We start from the raw sequence: 17,533 nt of genomic DNA, 5'->3' as shown, positions 1-17,533 counted from the left end.
AAGCAAATAAATGGTGCCATTTAATGGATCTTTTCAGAGAAGGTTTGATACAGTTAATTAAACTTTCCTACCTCACTTCTAGTAACATTTATTCAGAAACTCTTTTATATCACTATATTTTCATCTATGGACATGCCAATAAGCTTCAGCTAAAGTGCAACTAAAAAAATCTGACAAGCTTCAGTGACTGTGCATGTGTGAGGAGATCAGAAGGTTAGCAGGGTTTGAAGATTTCTTTAGGGCATTTTTTCATCTTTAATGCATTAACTTACATAAGTTTTCATACAGAGTGATGGGAGTGTGAATGGATTTGAGAAAGACTGCTCTTCACTTTGCCTGTTCTGGACAGTGGTATTTGGATACTACAATCACCACAAGTACATAATTTTTATTGTATAAAATGACCAAATGTGATACCAAATGGCATTTATAATCAGAAAGATAGTTCATTTAAAAAATCTGAAAAAATGAAACCAACAAAGTAGTGACAAATTCTGCAGGTCTTCAAACTGGCCTTTGTGACAGGCCATCTGAAAAGTTTGTGCTTAAAAACTCCTTTATTACGTTAGCTAACGTAATAAAGGATAAAGGATTTCTTTGCATCATCAGATGGGGAAAGAACATCAAGGTCTAATATGTTCAATTTGATAATACAGACAAAACAGGGACCCAATCCTTGGGGAGGACCGATTTTTGACGCAGCGTGTTTTAGGGTTTGAAAGCCACAGAGACGCGGTGGCGTTTAGAGAAAGCGCAGGGCAGGGATAGCTCAGTAGGTAGAGTGGTTGCTTACCTTCCCATGATCGGAAAGGCGGGGGTTCGAATCCACTGAACAGCTACCCTGAGGTACCCTTGAGCAAGGTACCGTCCCTGCTCAGTGGCTGCCCACTGCTTCACTGAGTGAATAAGTCAAATACAAAGAGAGTAATTTCCCCACGCGGATCAATAAAGTATACATTATTATTATTATTAGATGCATACGGGATCACTGAGGGTTTTCGCTTAGGCAGCAGTTGTCCTTCTCTCCTGGATCGGCTGGAGCTTTCCTTAGGAGCCTTCCCAGCTTTGACAAATGTCCAGCTGGGATAACCACATTTACTCAGGGCCTTCTTGATGTGATGTTCTTCCTGGCCGCTGTGTCTGTGGGGTTGGTGTTCACTCTGTGTTGTAGCGTCCTGATGACAACCAGTTTATGCTCCGGTGGACGATGAGAGTGAAACCTTAAATACTGATCCATATGCATAGGTTTAAACATCTACTTTAAATATCCCCCATTACTGATGGAAATGTTACAGTCTAAGAAGGCTAACCTGCCATTTTTCATATCCTCCCTGGTGAATTTGATGTGTTGGTCCACCGAATTAATGCGATCCATGAATTGTGGTACATCCTGACACAAAGGTGTCTGAACCAATGACTTAGTGCTGTTCCAGGGTATGATAACAGAGTTCTCTTTTCCACTTCTTTCATGTCCACATTGGTCACAATGGTGAACCCATGGCACACGCGGGTTAGTGCACCATGACAACCCATGGTGCACTAACCCGCATGTGCCATGGGTCAGTATTACATGACCTTTGTATGTGAAATAGGTGGAATTAAGACACAGTTCCAAGAGCAAACACACTTGGTCTGTGGTGAGAGTGGTCCTGTTGCTGAGGTTGGGGTCATCCTGTAATCTCTTATGAACAACCTCCACTGCTTCAGTGACTGGAACATAAGTGAAGAGAGATGTAACATCGTATGAGACCATGGTTTCATCTGCCTCCATAGGACATCTCTCACCTTCTCAACAAAATCCAAAGTGTTCTGGATGTGGTGTTCAGAGCTGCCTACCAACGGGTTGAAGATCGAAGCCAGAGACTTTGAGATGTTATAGGTGACCGAGTTGATCATACAGACAATTGGTGTTAAAGTTACACCCTGTTTATGTGGTGAATGATACACTGTTAACCTTTGCTGTATTTTTCATTATTATGTGATTTGAATGGTTCATCATACTGTTTGTGTATTTTTACTCTTTCAGTGGTTGGTTGCAATAGTGCATTACATTTTAACTCTTTCACTGCCAACCATTTCCAGATTTTCCTCCAACCTATGCCATTTGTCAGTATGATACCAGTGAAAGTATTATGGTTTTGACTTTTTAGGGGACTTGCCTGTGTGTAAGGTTCAAGAATTCTGATCATCTAATCTGCTGCATGCAGTTGTATGCACATGCACAGCTGCTGCAAATGTGTGCTTGCCACTGCGTTGCCAAAGGCGAACTTCAGTCAGTGGAGAATATTGTAATAATTTGGCGGAGGCTTCTCAGTCGAGCAGTAACTGAATTGCTCATTTACTGAACGTGCAACATGTACAGAACTCTTCTGGGAACTAGTCAACCCAACTTAGTGAAACACACACTGAATGCATGCTGGCCCCGCCCACCTCTACCAACCACCACTCCATATCCTGACTGACATGACCTGTGATCCAGTGATTGACAGGAGAGGAAAGACAGGCCAACTTTGTTAACTCTTCGTTATGATATTCTCGAGAGGACAAAAGATTTTGCACCTGTTATTGTTGGACCTCTGTGTGGAAACTGCAAACGGGACGTCATAAGGTAATGCAAAGGACTCTCCTACCTAACATACTCGTTTATTAATTTTTAAGAGCATGTATATTTTTTGTGTGTGGGGGGGAGGGGGGGCTTAAAATCGGTGTTAGCTTGGTCGAAATAGCACATTAGCTGAATTATTCTGGAAAAAATAGGTTGTGTGTGTTTTTTTCTTTTCTTATTTAAATATATATTTAGATATATATTTTCCACGGGGAGGGGCGAAGAACACAGGCGCAACGACAGTCTTTGTCTTTTTCCCGCCGAGTGTGGTGCATTGTCCTCCTGCGCTTCTGTTCTATGACTATTGAGAAGCTGGCCATGCTAACAGTGGGACATTTAGCTTCAGCTAAAGCAGCAGGTAAAAATACACATTTAATGAGAATAAAGAAAGACAACTTTTTTTTGGAAATTTAGAGACTGCTAAAACAATCTTATCCAGTTTTGAGCTTGCTCATGTAGGTTAGCCTGCTTTATTTAATTTTGTGTGAGCTGCAGTACACAACATTAAAAAGTTAATATAACATTAGGTTGGTGGCGCGAGGAACTCCAACCTAAGTTTAATATTTATTATTTTTTTAAGTGGGAAGGGGAGCATGTTTTTTTTCCTTTAATACAACGTCTTCCAGGGTCTTTTTCATAGGAAAACCATGTAACGTCTGTGTTAGGTTGGTCAAAAGAGCAATTAGTTGAATTATTCTTGAAAAGATGGGTTGTGTGTTTTTTTTTCTTTTATTTACTTATGTAAATATATTTTTCAAGGGTTAAATAAATGCAAAATTAAATTAACAATTGTCTCTCTGTCTTTTCCCGCCCAGTGTGGTGCATTGCTGTCCTCCTGCCCTTGCTGGCTGCGCTGACAGTGTGATGTAGCCTCAGTGTTTGTGTTTTAAAGGCTTTTTCCACCAAGATGTCTGTTGAGAGAGAGATGACCTTACCCATCACACCAAGGGTAATAGCGCTTGGTAAGTAAATACTTTCAATCCTCTTGTAATATTTTTGTAAAAAATCTATGTAATTATTGTGGTATTTGTACCCACAACAACTTACTTAACAGGGGTTTGTCTGTTTTATATTGTATAAAAATAGAATACACACAGTTTGCTGCTGTTTCTCTTATTATACACAATGACCAACAGGAAAAAACAGCCTAACATTTCAGCACAGGCCAAAATGCCAAAACATTAGGCAGTTTTTTCCTGTAATTGATCATAATTTTCATTACATAATAAATAATAAGAGAAACAGCAGCAAACCGTGTGGATTCTATTTTTTTACAGTGTGAGGCCTGCTATCCAGCATTCTTGTGGAAACCTTATTTGTAAGGGTGAGCACATTGTCTTATTGGACTCTTGTCTGTTTTTAGGGAATAATTTCATGTCTGCAAGCCGCTGGATGATCAGTTTGGAGGGCAAGGTATTTTATGAGCCTGAGCAGATGCATGACTTTGCCAGCACCCTTGCTGTCTTCTTTGCGTCATACTACGTTTTCAACCTTGAGTATCAGGAGTCAGCGTCCATCACACTGGAGATGATACAGAGGTAAATACTTTACACCATTAAAGCTTACACCATTTAAGAATGAAATATATGTGATAGCTTGACTACAGTTGCAGAAACATATAGGTGATTGCTGTAATGTATGTTTTAATTTTGAAATTAAAGCAGCCCTTTTTCCGTTAAAAGGTTCTTTGTGAGGATCAATCGAGACATGGGAACAAAATGCCCTGCAAAACTTGGTACAAGCCGCAAGACAGGTCGTGTCGTAAAGAGGAAGGTTACAAGCATCAGCCCTCGGATCACCACCTTCCTCCAGCGGCTCTCTGAGTTTGAATGGAGAACTTCCAACTAGGTAAGAATACAGAGATGATAATATCTTTTACATAGCTGATAATTATATACATACTGTACACACATCCATACAACAGTATGAATGATCTCAGACAGATGTGAACAAGTGAATAACCTGAGCAAACATGAATATTGATGATGTGTCTTTGACAGGTGGTGATAAAGACTACGCTGAACCCGACCATCCTGGTAACGGAAATCTAAATCCCATGTCACATTCTATTTCCTGGGACCCACTGATAATTATTACATTTTTTAAATGATTTTTGTTTTACAATTGTAATAGTTTATTTAATGTTCATGCTGGTGGGTTTGTCCTGTTTTTAGTGGAATGAAAAACTGTTTTCCTTAAAAAAATCAGACACAGAAAGGTGAAGGACTGTGTAGTTTTCATGTACGCTTCTATTTATTTTGGTTATTGACATTGTTTTTATTCAGTTGAAAAATGTTTTTCTTGTTAAAAAAATATCAACAATAAATGTTGGTTTAATTCACTATTCTGAGACTACTTTATTGAATTATATTGTTTTTTGTAAATGTTCTTATATTGAATATGAATGTTAATATTATTTTATATGCTGTAAAACACAATTACAGTCTAAACGGGCGACCGTGGCTCAGGGGGTTGGGAATCGCATCTGTAACCGGAAGGTCGCCGGTTCAATCCCTGGGCTCTCTGTCCTGGTCGTTGTGTCCCTGGGCAGGACACTTTACCCTACTTGCCTACTGTTGTTGGCCAGAGGGGCCGATGGCGCGATATGGCAGCCTCGCTTCTGTCAGTCTGCCCCAGGGCAGCTGTGGCTACAACCGTAGCTTGCCTCCAACAGTATGTGAGAGTGAATGAATAGTGGCATTGTAAAGCGCTTTGGGTGCCTTGAAAAGCGCTATATAAATCCAATCCATTATTATTATTATTATTATTATTATTAAACAAATTATACTGTACACAATTACAGTGTTATACCATAAACCACATTTGCAGTACAGTGATACTATAAAACTTAATCACGGTAAGTCTTTCTAACTGTAAACCACGTTTACAGTAAAGCTGTTATACTGTAATATATGTTTACAGTAAAGTGGTTGAACTTTAAAACATCACAACAGTAAAGATACTGTAGATCAGTAATTACAGTAACTTACTGGCAATAGTGTTGCCAGTAAGTTGCTGTAAAAATACAATAAAATGTCTAACAGTGTACCACTGATCTTTGATCCGTGGTTGTTGATCAATGATAATGACAATTTGCATACTACTTAACTTATTTTTACTTTATTGACCTATATAAGACTCTTCACAGGATAAAAACCACAAAGTGCTTCACAATAATATAAAACAGATATTAATGATCAAGAAACTGCCCTCACAGCCCATTGTTCGTCTGAGACATTCCCTTTCTCTTCGAAGAGAGAGCAAAGTCACTCAATGATTGACCGAACGTTTCTCCTACTGAAACTGCTACATCCAGATCCCATTTTTGGGATTTCCTTACCTGGATCATTGAGCATGCATCGAGACATCTCTGAAATAGTTGTGGTGAAAGTTGCCTCTATGCTATGGCCAACAGAGGGTCTGGTAAAAACTGGTAACTTTAAATTTGGGGGTGGGGGATTTAGGATTATAAAAGGGACATTTTAAGACACTGTCAGCTGATATGCTTTGGATCAGTATCATTTTCTGTTACTTAAGTAAATTTTTTTGGTGAATTTTGTTTAGGTTTGCATCCAAATTTTCTGTCTGGAAGTATTCCAGTTGCTTTTTTCCTCCACACAATCTTTCTATGTAGGCTGATTTGGACTCATCCAAAAGCTGTTGGTTCTGGGCATCTTCTTCTGCAAATTGAATGGCTTTTTAAAAAAACGTATAAAAACTGTTCCCAGTGTATCGCTCTCCCTTGCTGATTCTATCTCTAACGTTTTGATTGCAGGCATATACCTCAGTATTTCTGCTCATCTCTGAGGCGTTGGTTTTATCTAACAGAAATGTGAGCCAGACTACTGTTAGTCTTTCTGTTTCTAACTGTCTGCTTCACGATATCATGTTTCCTAAACATTTGTTTTCAGTATGATATCATGTAAAAACCCACATTAATAACTGCCACTCTAACCCTGTGAGGCCTGCTGGGGGAGCTGTTGAGTATTTGTGAACCTTTCAGGATCCCTAAAGGGAAACGCAAATCCTGACTCCTGCCACTCAGAGAAATGAAGAGAAACAATAAAGAGCACATTAATCGAAAACACTGTCTCTGTCACACTAAGAAGGGGTAAAAACAGCAAAAGTTACAAAAGTTAGCACAGATACAGTTTTACATTAAATACAGGAAATATCACCACATGCTTCATTTCTAACCTGATATATTGCAAAACATAAAAAGAACAAACTCGTGTTTTATTTTAAAAATATACTTTAATACAACAGCTGCATATAAATATTAAAATATACATTATACAGGTGTACAGTACACTCACACAAAACAAAAACAAAAAATATTAGGCTTCTATTTGTACGGCACTTCTTGTATTTTTTTTCTTTTTTTGATTATTATTAAGGATTACGTACTGACTTACATAAAGATGAGTTAATGTGTTAACAGGTCCAAAGTATTACTGTAGTATTGTGATTACTGGATTACTGAGAGACAGACAGGGGGGTGTGGGAGGGGGAGAGAAAGGGAAGAGGAGACAGGGTTGCTGTACAGTATATGACATGGCATTGTGGAATGTTTGCTAGTCTCTTAGTTTTCCTTTCCTCCCATCTTTCAGTGTGTTTTCAGACAGATTAAAGAACCAGCAGGGATGTGATTGTTCACTCTTTATTCTCTCCACAGGATTTTTCTCTAGAATACTAAAGTACTATTTCATTTCTAATGAGACATGTTTTTCTGTTTTTGTTTTTTTAAACTGCTCACATCCACAACTGGCCTTTGGTTTCGACTCATCATCAATCTGGACAGAAACGACTGACTCGGTTTTGGTTAAAGCCACGAGGTGTGTCTCAGCTGCCACCGGCTGTGCCATCAACACATGTGCAGCACGTTGTTAACGTATCGGATGCTACAACCATGCAGGTTTTCAAAACCCACTAGTAGTACGAAATGCTCTGTGAGAATGAATATGAATGTCTGCATTTTTGGTCACTGCATACGTTACTGTCCTGCCAAAACATCAGCTGTATTTCCCCTGAAAAGTACAAAAGAATAACTTTTTTAACAGAAATGAAAGTGTCCTTTGGACTTTTCTATTAAACACCAGCTTCTGTGGCTGAAGAACAAAGGCACCACAGACGTGTCTAACTGCCACTTCCCATAGACTCCCATGTTAAAATGCCCAACTTCTGTCATGAACATGATTACAGCCTGGTACAATATATAGTTTTGGTCTTTACAGCTAATTTCCCACTTTACGGCAACTACAATTCACCCATTTGGATTTCTGGCCATGGCCAGTTTGACTGACAGGTGCAGACACAGGCAGCTCTAGGCAATGACTGTTTCCTAAAGCAGAAGCTGTTTAACTGTGTCTGTCTGCATAAACGGGGTTCACCAACTCCAAACACACTCCTTTGGTGTCCTCCAAGATCCTGACAGCACATCGGCAGAAGTGGATGATGTACGTGTCTAAGATCCAAAAACTACAGCATGAAAAGCACAGTGACACGTTCTCTTGCTTTTAACATTTGGTTTCCCTTCAGCTCATTGGAAGCCTAACTTTTGTTTTCCACAGCTGGCTGACGAACCAACACCAGCACAAGCAAGAGAAGCTCCCAGTTGTACCAGACTGTACACGTCCTCCACCTGGAAACGGAGCTCAGTGTAGGGAGATGATTCTTTCTCAGACTGCCAGCGGACAGCGATCGCACTGCTTCTGCTGGACATATGAATCCTGCTAAGCCTCAGCTTGAACTGCATGTCCCGGCTTTAAAGGTGGTGCCTTTGAGGATTTTTTAACGGAATTATCTGACAAACAATGTGACTTTCTAACTTGTGTGGACTTTCAACAAGTCTGTGTTTGAGTTTTGATGACTGCAATCTGAATATTTTATCACTTATACCTAATTAACAGTATTCTCTTTGTGGGTACTGTAACCAAACGGTTTCTTGATATAGTCTGCTGGCCTCAGCTGACAGTACAGTGCTTTCACTCTCTAGCCTAAATACAGCTCCAAAAAGAACAACAGAGCTGCTGCCAAAATGTTAATGGCGAGAGTTCAAATTCCACTCTGATAACGACATATAAAAGATTAGCAAATTAGTTAAGATGACATTGCAACCGCTGCTTTAACACAAGACCAAAGCCTCACACATAACCTCATAAGGTACGATTTAACCTTTAGCAACAGTATTTCCCAAAGCACCAAGCAGTTCCTCTAAAGCCTTGAAGTTGTGGTATCTTGCTGTCTGAATAAAATGTTCAATAATTTATCATTAAGTTTGCAAGCAATCTAGGTTTGGCAGAACATGGTGTGCACAAGTAGGACCTTGTTAATCATACAAAGTCAGAGTCCTTAAACAACCACTGCCAGATGTTCTAAAAACAGATGTTCCGCTCTCTGATTTAAATGCAATGATAACACATGAGGCACCGACTGGCAAAGCCTCATCTAGCTCCTTCCACTTCAATTTAATTGATGGAGAAAAGTAATATGGACCTGCAGGTTGAAACTGACACTTGGACCCCATCTGGCTCCTTCCAGATGGAAGTTTCCAGGTCAGCAATAAAGGAAGCGGGGCATCGAGACGCAGGCCACCAGGGCGATTGAAAGATATCAGAGTGTGGCAGAGGGTGGAGGTGACGGTGTGGATTAGAAGGGTTCGGATAAACTACTCAGGGTCCCTGACTAAGTGCCGCTTCCCTGGCCTCCTCTGCCTTTGAAACTGGAGAAGCCAGAGTGTTTCCAACAATGAGAGCAGTGGAGCAGAGCGGGGACGGGCACTTGGAGGTCAGCAGCGTCCCACCGGTGTAGTCTTACTGATGAGTCTATTCAGCCCAGCGGGTCCACAGGGCCTGAATGCCTGGTCCAAAAAGCCACTGCAGCCATGTGTAAGCTTAGGAAGGTCAACCACTTCTAATTGTTCTCACCCTAACACTGCTGCTTCAAGGATTTAAGCTACACTTTACAAGCATGGCACACACAGAGGTTAAAACTTCTTCCTCAGGCAGCTATAAAAACGTCAGAGTGTAAAAAAAGAAAACAATCGGTTAATCTCGTGATTTTAAACAGTTACTGAAGATAACAGACAAACGTACAATGAAATAAAATCCTGTTCACAGCAGCCAGAAAAAGGGACGGTCTGGTCATCTCGGTTGTGAAATCACTTTATGACCAGAATTACTGTTAATTCATTTTCTCATGTTTTGGTTGCAGTTCAAAATTCCACTGGAAGTCTTTCAAAAGCAGAGCATCTCCACACAGCACAGCTGTGTATGAGATACAGAGCTTTTACTGTTTTATTAGCCCACAGAGGGGTTTTTGTTGTTGTTCTAATAAGTACCTGCCTCAGTTATATTGCATCTTTTCGTATCCATACTTCCGTGCCAGCATTTAATGCACCTCTAACGTTTAAAATGTCAACAGTCAACGATACTGCTTTGAAACGTGAAACTTAGTCTGCTGAGATAAATGGATGAAAAGATTAAAACCTCCCTGTAACGTTTTCAGTGGGAATTTCCACACTGGTAGCAATCATTAACAGCCTCAGATGTGTGTCCTCTCTGTATACCACATATGCAGAAGCTCCTTACTTTCAACTGTCACCATTCCCTAAACTGCTGAGCACTCAACGTCTTCCCCCTTTCTCCAGAACTTTCTCAGAAAAAGCCCACGTGCACATGAGCAACAGGCAAGTTTCACAATTGTTTACTTCTCTCTGCGTCTGGCAGATGGTGACACCCGACGAGGAAGCCAGTCAGATAAGAATCGTCCAGTTTCTGCAGAGTCATTGTCTATATTAGGTCGGATGTGGACAAAATTGTAAGCCGAGACTGTTTGTTCTGGGCTGTTTGTTAAACCCCAGCAGATCCGCGGCTGAGCCTGGGCCGGGCTCGCCCTGTTCTGACCGTGAAAAAGTGAACAGTGACCACACGACTGACATCTTTGGGTCAGTTCACTTTTCTCTCTCTCCTCCTTCCAGGTGCACACAAACAGAAACACTACAGAGGAACTGAATCAGGAATGTGAGAAACAGAAACAAGTGGCCTTGCCAAGACCGGCCACTCCCTATTAAAGCTTTACAGTTAAAGGGATATTCCACAATACAACAAGCTACAGCATCAGTTAAGGCCCTTAGATGAGCGCACCGCTTGTGTAAAACCGGCTGTTTTTCTGTTTGGATCAGAGGCAGGAATTCACCGTGTTACAACTGTTTGCAGTTTTTGGCATATAGATGAATGTACACAGCAGATGGTGCGCTGTGTTACGTAACAGCGATCTGAACGAAGGAAAATATCTGTACAAACTTGTGTAGTCTTTAAACACAAAGACCTCATCCTCCTCCTCTGACGTGACAGATGGGTGTGAGAGCGTTTTAAAGCTCGGCGATCTGCACAGTTGTTTCTCTGCTCTTTCCTCATGTTTTCTGTTGTTGTTGCACGAGCTGCTGCCAGCGCACGATCCCGTGACTCTGCTGGCAGCATCAGCAGCTTCCCAGCCCCCCGGGAGAAAGTGTGAGTTTTGGGGGGGGGTTATGGGTGTAGAAGTGCACACCATTAGCTACACTCAGTGACCTTCCCCGAGATCACGCGTCTCTTCACGGATGATCACATGAAAGCCTGAGCGGGTTTCTGTGGTAACGTTGAGGACGCCTCATTGACATTAGAGCTGAATCGGGTATCTTTTCATTCTCAGACCGTCTTTGGCACCAGAGCCTCGACGCTCTGTTCCCCAGCAAGGAAGGCCATTCCAGCTGAGCAACAGGAATCCTCTGTTTACAGTACAGCTTTATACAACCATGAGCAACATTTCCCAGAACAGAGCAGAAAACTAAAAGCAGGAGCGACGCTAAGCTGCCCCTCACTCTTCTAAAAAAAATGACAACAAGCAAGACATCCACGACGTGAAGAGTTTAAGTTGAACCGCTCCGTTCCTGAATGAGACAGGAAATGTCTTGTTTTTCCAATTTTTTTTCCATAGAAAGGGGGCAGTGTGTAGAACAGCAGCTTTGGAATGCAGCCCAGATGGGAGCTTGTCAAGGTTAAAAAACAAAAGGGAATTGCTCCGAGAACAGCCGCTCCCCTATGTATATTTCCCAGATATGATGTTCACAGAAACCAGTGCCCACTATTGTTTCCACAAATAGATTTCAACATATACGTGAAAACAATGTAGGTTTCCATGTATAGACTTAATTTAAAAGGAAAACATTCTGCTTCACCTTTTTTTTTTGGTGACCCCAGATGAGCCTGCATTTTTTTCCTTCTTCTTCTTCTAAGTAAAGTCAAGTGATGCCAAGCTTGGCGCAGCAGTCACGAGTTAAGTTTTACCTTGTAATAGGTTTTAATAACACAGGTCCCTGTGGCTTTAAGCTCCAGGCACTTGAGAAAGGCGTCATTATGCAAACAAACCGCCTATTACAACAGTACGTCCTTGCAGGCCAAAACCCAGTCAGCAGTTACTGCCTCATGCCTCCAAATGTGTTTGCATGACTTTTCTGTCATCATATAGTAGCACCATACTGAAACAAGCCCAAACCAGCAGTTGGTCGCAAAGCGCTTGGTGCCCTCAAGTCTCTCAATCAATATCTGTCTTTAGAAAAAGGTGCCAAGAGTCTTTTTTTTCCTCTCTCTTTTGGAGGATTTGAAGCCCTCTTCAAAGGTGCTTTGTTGCTCTTACCACAGTGCAATTCAAAGGTCTTAATTAATTTTTTTAGCGTCCAACAACATTTACAGAGTGTGGACAGGTTGGTCTCCAGCTTTAGCAGAGACCACAGAAAAATAAAGAAAAACAGAAAATAAAAAGGCAGATTTTTCTCTCTCAAAACTCTCAAGACTGACGCCCACTTTGTGGGCTGTGGCATCATCAAATAACAACAAAATCAAATCAACAAAAACAAATTATTTGCTTTCTAGCTCTACAAGTGTGTGTGTGTGTTTTTTTTTCTCTATTTGTCATTGCAAGTCAGGAAATTGCGCTACATAATCAGGTCAGGGGGTTGAGGAGAGGGCTTGGGGCAGGCATCGAGGACACTTCCCTTTTTTGGGGTAAAAAATAAATCCACCACAGATCAGCTAAAGGAGCACCAGGCTGCAGAGCTAGACGGCCAACCAATCGACAAGGCGTTTGGTCAAGTCCCGTCTGCCACACCACGGCCTCTCGGGTCCGTGACGGTAGTGCATTTACGTGAAAAGGATCTAAGTCTATCAGGTGATGCCCATCTTTGAATGATGCATGCAGGTAAATAGGACAAGAATTAAAAGTGTATCAGTCACTTCACCCCTCTCTCAGCAGGACAGGATGGTGTGTTAATGGCTGGCAGCATCTGAAGTGGTGAGAGGTGTCAGAGTAGTTCAGCAGTATCACTTATCTTTGGTCAGTTTAAATTAAGGTGCAGTTTGTTTTCTTTTTTTTTCTTTTGATCTCTGCTTACATTTTGATGGGGTGACGGGGGTGTCAGAGAGGGATGGGTGACTATTAAAGCTCCGAGGACTTTTCAATCAGTTACCATTGACTGGTCTGGCATTGGGTCTCATTTCAGATGCTGGTGCAATTCAAATGGTATGTAGAGCTTCTATAGAAGCCCAGCCAAACAAAAAACAACAACAAAAAAAAACCCCAAACCAAAACAAACACACCCTCTTCTTTGTTTCCCGTGCCTGGGCTCCTCCCACTTCCTTATTTTTAGAACTTCCTCTTATCCTCAAATGCCCCCTCGCCCTCGGCTCACTAACGGCCCCCTGACAACAACTACGACCATCTACAAAACAGTGCAATGTCTATTCATAGGCACAATGGGGTACAAATACAGCACAGAGAGGGAGAGAGGAACACTATACACGCTCATACAGTATGTTACACGCACACACTTATGCACGCACACAGAGAACACAGAATACAGAGACATCAGCAGCAGCAGCAGCAGCAGCAGCAGCTCTGGCCTGTTGGTGGTTGTGGTGCAGCCTGCAGAGACAGAGCGGTGAAGACGGCTGCTGTTTGGAGGACCAACAGGAGAGGACCAGGAGCAAGGTAGCAATTTACTATCGCTTTGTTTAGGCTACTCCTTCCTCTTCTTCCTCACCTCCTCTTGGTTCCCAGCCTCTCCACTTTGCCGTCTCTTTGCTTAAATGTGTACGACGTGAGAGCAGAAGAGGTGTAGAGGAGCTTGGTCTCGACAAGTTGGTGGTGCTGGGAGGGCGGGGTTGGAAGAAGAGGGTACGGAGAGAAAAGGGACTGCTGTTTTGGGGTTTTACCCCGATGCCTCATCCCCGTCCTGTGGGGGCTCTTTGCGTTGGTTCTGACCGCCTGCGCTGGCTGCCAAAATCCTCTGCACAAAGTCTTTGGTCCGCCCAGCAACTAAGGGACCTGAGGTAGCCATGGAGATAAATTAGGAGGTGCGATGGAAAGAAAAGGACAAGTCGCAAGCAAAATCAAACCTGTTTTTATAGCACGAAATATCCAAACTGCTTATTACATATCTGTAATGTTAGTCTGTTTCTCACCACTCGACTCTCTGAGGATGTCTTCGAGCCGTTGGGTCATCCCTCGTTCGTCCGTGTCCTCCTCCTCGCTGCTCTCCACTCGCCGCCTGATCACTTCCTTAATCCGTAGCAGAGCTCCCAACAGGTTTTCTATGCAGCAAAAAGAGGAAAAAACAGCAGTGTGAGTCAGGAAAGCGTTTCCAGGGGTCGAATTCTGTTTCTGAAAGTCGAGGGAGAATAACTGATATCATTCAGGGCTGTGGAGTTCCACAGAATCCAAAGGCGTGCATTTTTAGTCGCCTACATGAGACAAATTACAGTGTTTAGTGCAGGGCTGTCAAACATACTGACCTTCTGTTTGCAAGGGATGGCTAATCGGGACTAAATTGGCTCAAAGAGAGAGCAGCTGAAACAGCTTGTTTTAGAGATAGGGTGAATTGAAGGGGCTACAGAAAGGCTGTGAGATAAATAAGAACTATTTTGAACTGCCAATCATGCAAAGCTGCTCTCGCAGAACTCCCCTCAGCGGTACGAAGCAGATGTTTATTTTCAGAAAGCAGAAGAGAAAGCAGAGAGAAAAAGAAAGGGAAAGTAAACATCAAGCTGAAACTAAAGGAGTGAAAGTGGTGCCCAAAAGGTCAGATGAGTGAGTTTGTGACTCAACCCTCGATCTTCAACTCCTAACTGTCCAAGTGGAGCTGCTCAGTGGCTAACAGATACTGACTAGTAATATGAAGCATCTGGAGTCAAGAAACACGCTTTTTGTTAAAGGAATCCTTCTTGGGTCTGTGAGATAATAGCAGATGGGTTGCTACAACATGTGGCACAGAGAAGCAGCTGGTTGGGCCCACGGGAAAGCAGAAAATGTAGGGTTGAAATTGGCTTGGAAAATGTACGTTTAATAAAAAGTATTTTCTTATTATTAATATTATACTTGGAGAGGTTTGCGGATGGTAAGCAGCAAGCCCAGCCAGTGGGTGGGCATGTGATTAATAGAAGAGGTAATCTTAGTTTTTAATTTAAAAATAAATGGATTGTTTTACATCTATAATTAGCAAAAGTGGTTTAAGAGTGAATTATTATATTAACATTATAATGGTATATTTATGTAAGCCCCGCTTCTTTCCAGTGTTTGAAAATTTTCCCCAAACATCTGTGTTTTTGTTTGCTTATAAAACAGAAACGGTTTAGTTTAGCTCAGATAGTAGTGCTGTGAATCATCGGCACCTCCTATGCTAGTGGCTCCTCCCCTGTCAGGTCATGTGACCCAGTGGTGCCATGACACCCCTTCTGTCTGTGTACATTATTCTCGCCTTGATGTGATTTGTCCAGGGCTCATATCAGCAGGGAGTGCGTGTGTGGGCGAAGGACCACAGTGGGTCTGACCAGCTGCTCCCCAAGTCTCTGTAACACACACACACACACACACACACACACACACACACACACACACACACACACACACACACACACGCACACATTCACACAAAGCAAGTCCGGAGGCTTCACACAGCACTGGCATGGTACCAAAGTGCTCTTTGTTTGAAGTTTCCTGTTGAATCTGCGGCTAAGTATGCAAAAGTGTGTTTTGTATAGATGCAAACAGCAGCGATATAAAGCGAGTGAATGGAAGAGAAAAACAAATGACACAGGAGCAGAGGAGGAAAAACGGAAGGAAGGAAATCTGTGAGGTTAAGTTCTGTATTTGGGCCAGTCAGAAGGCAAAAAATCACAAAAGCAGAAGCCACAACTAAAATCTTTGCGAGCAAATGCTGGGCCAAAATCAGGAAAGACTGAAACGTTCAGAGAAAATCAAGGAGAAATGGACAAAGAAAGTTGATGCTAGTGAGGTTGGAATTCACAGAGATCGATAGAAAACCAGACGAGGAGCACGAAGAGTAGGACGAGGAGGAGGAGGAGTAGGTGGGCAGAACTGGGCTGATAGATTTGGCAGAGTCGAGGTGTTGATTATCAGGAGCGAGGTGAAGTCGCACTTCCAAGGGTTTCCCTGCTCCTCGTGGTCTTGTTACTATCAGTTCTCTGCATTAACCTGTTTTCTTAAACAGAGCATCTTCAGTGTTATTTGAAAAGATGGTTTCTCACTAATTTAGCTTGATTTAAATTTCATTAGTAAGGAAAATGTCCACCTTGCCACGCTGCAGCCTCTGATGTGGTTTTACTCTCATTAACTGACGCTGGGTATAATAAATTAACTCATTCAATCATCTATCAATTTAAATTGTAAGGCTCTTCCATCTCATATATAGTGTTACAACAGTCTGTCCCACAGAGCCAGTTCTCCCACTTCTTTCCTCTACTAAAGTCAACTCACGTGAAGTGAAAAAAGACTCACAATGTTTAGAAGCTTTGTACATACAAAACTGCTTCACCCGTTTAACGGCTCAACAATTCAAAGATCTGATCAACCAATCACCTGGCAGGAATTCAGAGCATTTAAGCATGTCGACATGATCAAGACGAACTCCTAAACTGCAAACCGAGCAAGGGACGGAAAATTGATTTATGTGTCTTTGAACTAAACATAGCTGTGGTGCGAGACAAACTTGTCTCAGAAACTGCTCATCTACTTAGATTTTCACACACAACTGATAGAGGAGGCCAAGATTATCTTCTATTTGATAGAAAAGGTTAAGGAAGAGAAGCAAGACTAGTGCAAGCTGATGAGGAAGCAACACTAACTCAAACAAATAAATAAATACTTGACTTGACTTGACTTGAACAGTAGAAGAAGATTTCTGAACACACACGTTGAAGCAGTTAGGACTAGGTGTGGGACCACACACTGTATATAAAAGATGGACACACCCATGTGACACCACTCACTGGTTTTGTGGAAACCTCCAGGATAGAGTTTTGGTTTTTAATGAATGCAGCAGTTTAATTAATTAGCAGCTGATTTGCATTTTCTTGCTCTCCTCCATTTAACTTCACTTTACTCTAATTTATTTGAACACCGTCACTACTGGGAGAAGCCAAAAGGTTGATGGGAACTGACTAAATGTTTAGACTATAATGCTGATATTTGGTGCTGCTGTATAGGTGACTGTATCACAAGAAAAAGCAGATATCATTATCGTTAGCCACCCACAGCAAGAAGGGTCACCCATTTGAAAAAGAGAGAAATATAAAAATAAACATAAAATAAAAATCTAGATGCAATCATTTATAAGAAGAGCATGTATAGAGTTTAATGACTATTTTGACTATATGTTCAGGGAAAAGTCAGAAGTGTCAGGCATCTGAAACCCCCTGCTAAAGAATACCCAGTGATTTCCTGAGTACTGACCATATTCCTGATTGAGCCCCCACAGCTTGATCTTGTTGGCTTCGTGCTGGGCCTTCTTTTTCAGCCGGCAGGCCCTGAAAACAGAGGAAAATAAAACACTGTCATTCTTTAGACTTTGTGCGAGCATTCCCATTCTCCACATGA

General features: G+C 41.8%; 2 protein-coding genes across 5 annotated transcripts in view; one reads left to right on the top strand and one right to left on the bottom strand.

The window, feature by feature from the left end:
• The first annotated feature begins 2,483 nt into the window (after positions 1-2,483).
• Positions 2,484-4,921, top strand: LOC146667474 (uncharacterized). Of its 2 annotated transcripts, none has more exons than XM_085408466.1 (5): positions 2,484-2,608; positions 3,421-3,567; positions 3,969-4,143; positions 4,288-4,453; positions 4,606-4,921. In XM_085408466.1, the coding sequence occupies exons 2-4, from the start codon at positions 3,513-3,515 to the stop codon at positions 4,451-4,453; spliced, it is 396 nt and encodes a 131-aa protein (XP_085264592.1). In that variant the 5' UTR covers positions 2,484-2,608; positions 3,421-3,512; the 3' UTR covers positions 4,606-4,921. The 2 variants fall into 2 exon arrangements, with proteins under 2 accessions (XP_085264592.1, XP_085264591.1); XM_085408465.1 differs by lacking the exon at positions 2,484-2,608 and adding an exon at positions 2,821-2,963.
• A 1,955-nt stretch (positions 4,922-6,876) lies between these two features.
• Positions 6,877-17,533, bottom strand: part of LOC146667473 (uncharacterized) — a 36,140-nt gene continuing 25,483 nt past the window's right edge. For all 3 annotated transcript variants that reach the window (XM_085409160.1, XM_085409159.1, XM_085409161.1), the window contains 3 exons: positions 17,390-17,463; positions 14,104-14,232; positions 6,877-13,966 (listed from right to left, as the gene is read on the bottom strand). In XM_085409160.1, the coding sequence (XP_085265286.1) occupies positions 13,851-13,966; positions 14,104-14,232; positions 17,390-17,463 (319 nt within the window). In that variant the 3' untranslated portion in view covers positions 6,877-13,850. The remainder of the gene's footprint in view (positions 13,967-14,103; positions 14,233-17,389; positions 17,464-17,533) is intronic.

This window comes from Rhamphochromis longiceps, linkage group LG6 (genome assembly GCF_057381845.1).
Source record: "Rhamphochromis longiceps isolate RC_006_pf linkage group LG6, R_longiceps_female_GT1.1, whole genome shotgun sequence".
Classification (NCBI taxonomy): Eukaryota; Metazoa; Chordata; class Actinopteri; order Cichliformes; family Cichlidae; genus Rhamphochromis; species Rhamphochromis longiceps.
This window is presented reverse-complemented; position numbering and strand designations above follow the sequence as displayed.

Coding starts and splice junctions, on each gene's coding strand:
- LOC146667474 (XM_085408466.1), top strand. CDS start 3,513: ATGTCTGTTGAGAGAGAGATGACCTTACCCATCACACCAAGGGTAATA. Junction 3,568..3,968: donor ACCAAGGGTAATAGCGCTTG/GTAAGTAAATAC, acceptor GTCTGTTTTTAG/GGAATAATTTCATGTCTGCA. Junction 4,144..4,287: donor ACACTGGAGATGATACAGAG/GTAAATACTTTA, acceptor TTCCGTTAAAAG/GTTCTTTGTGAGGATCAATC.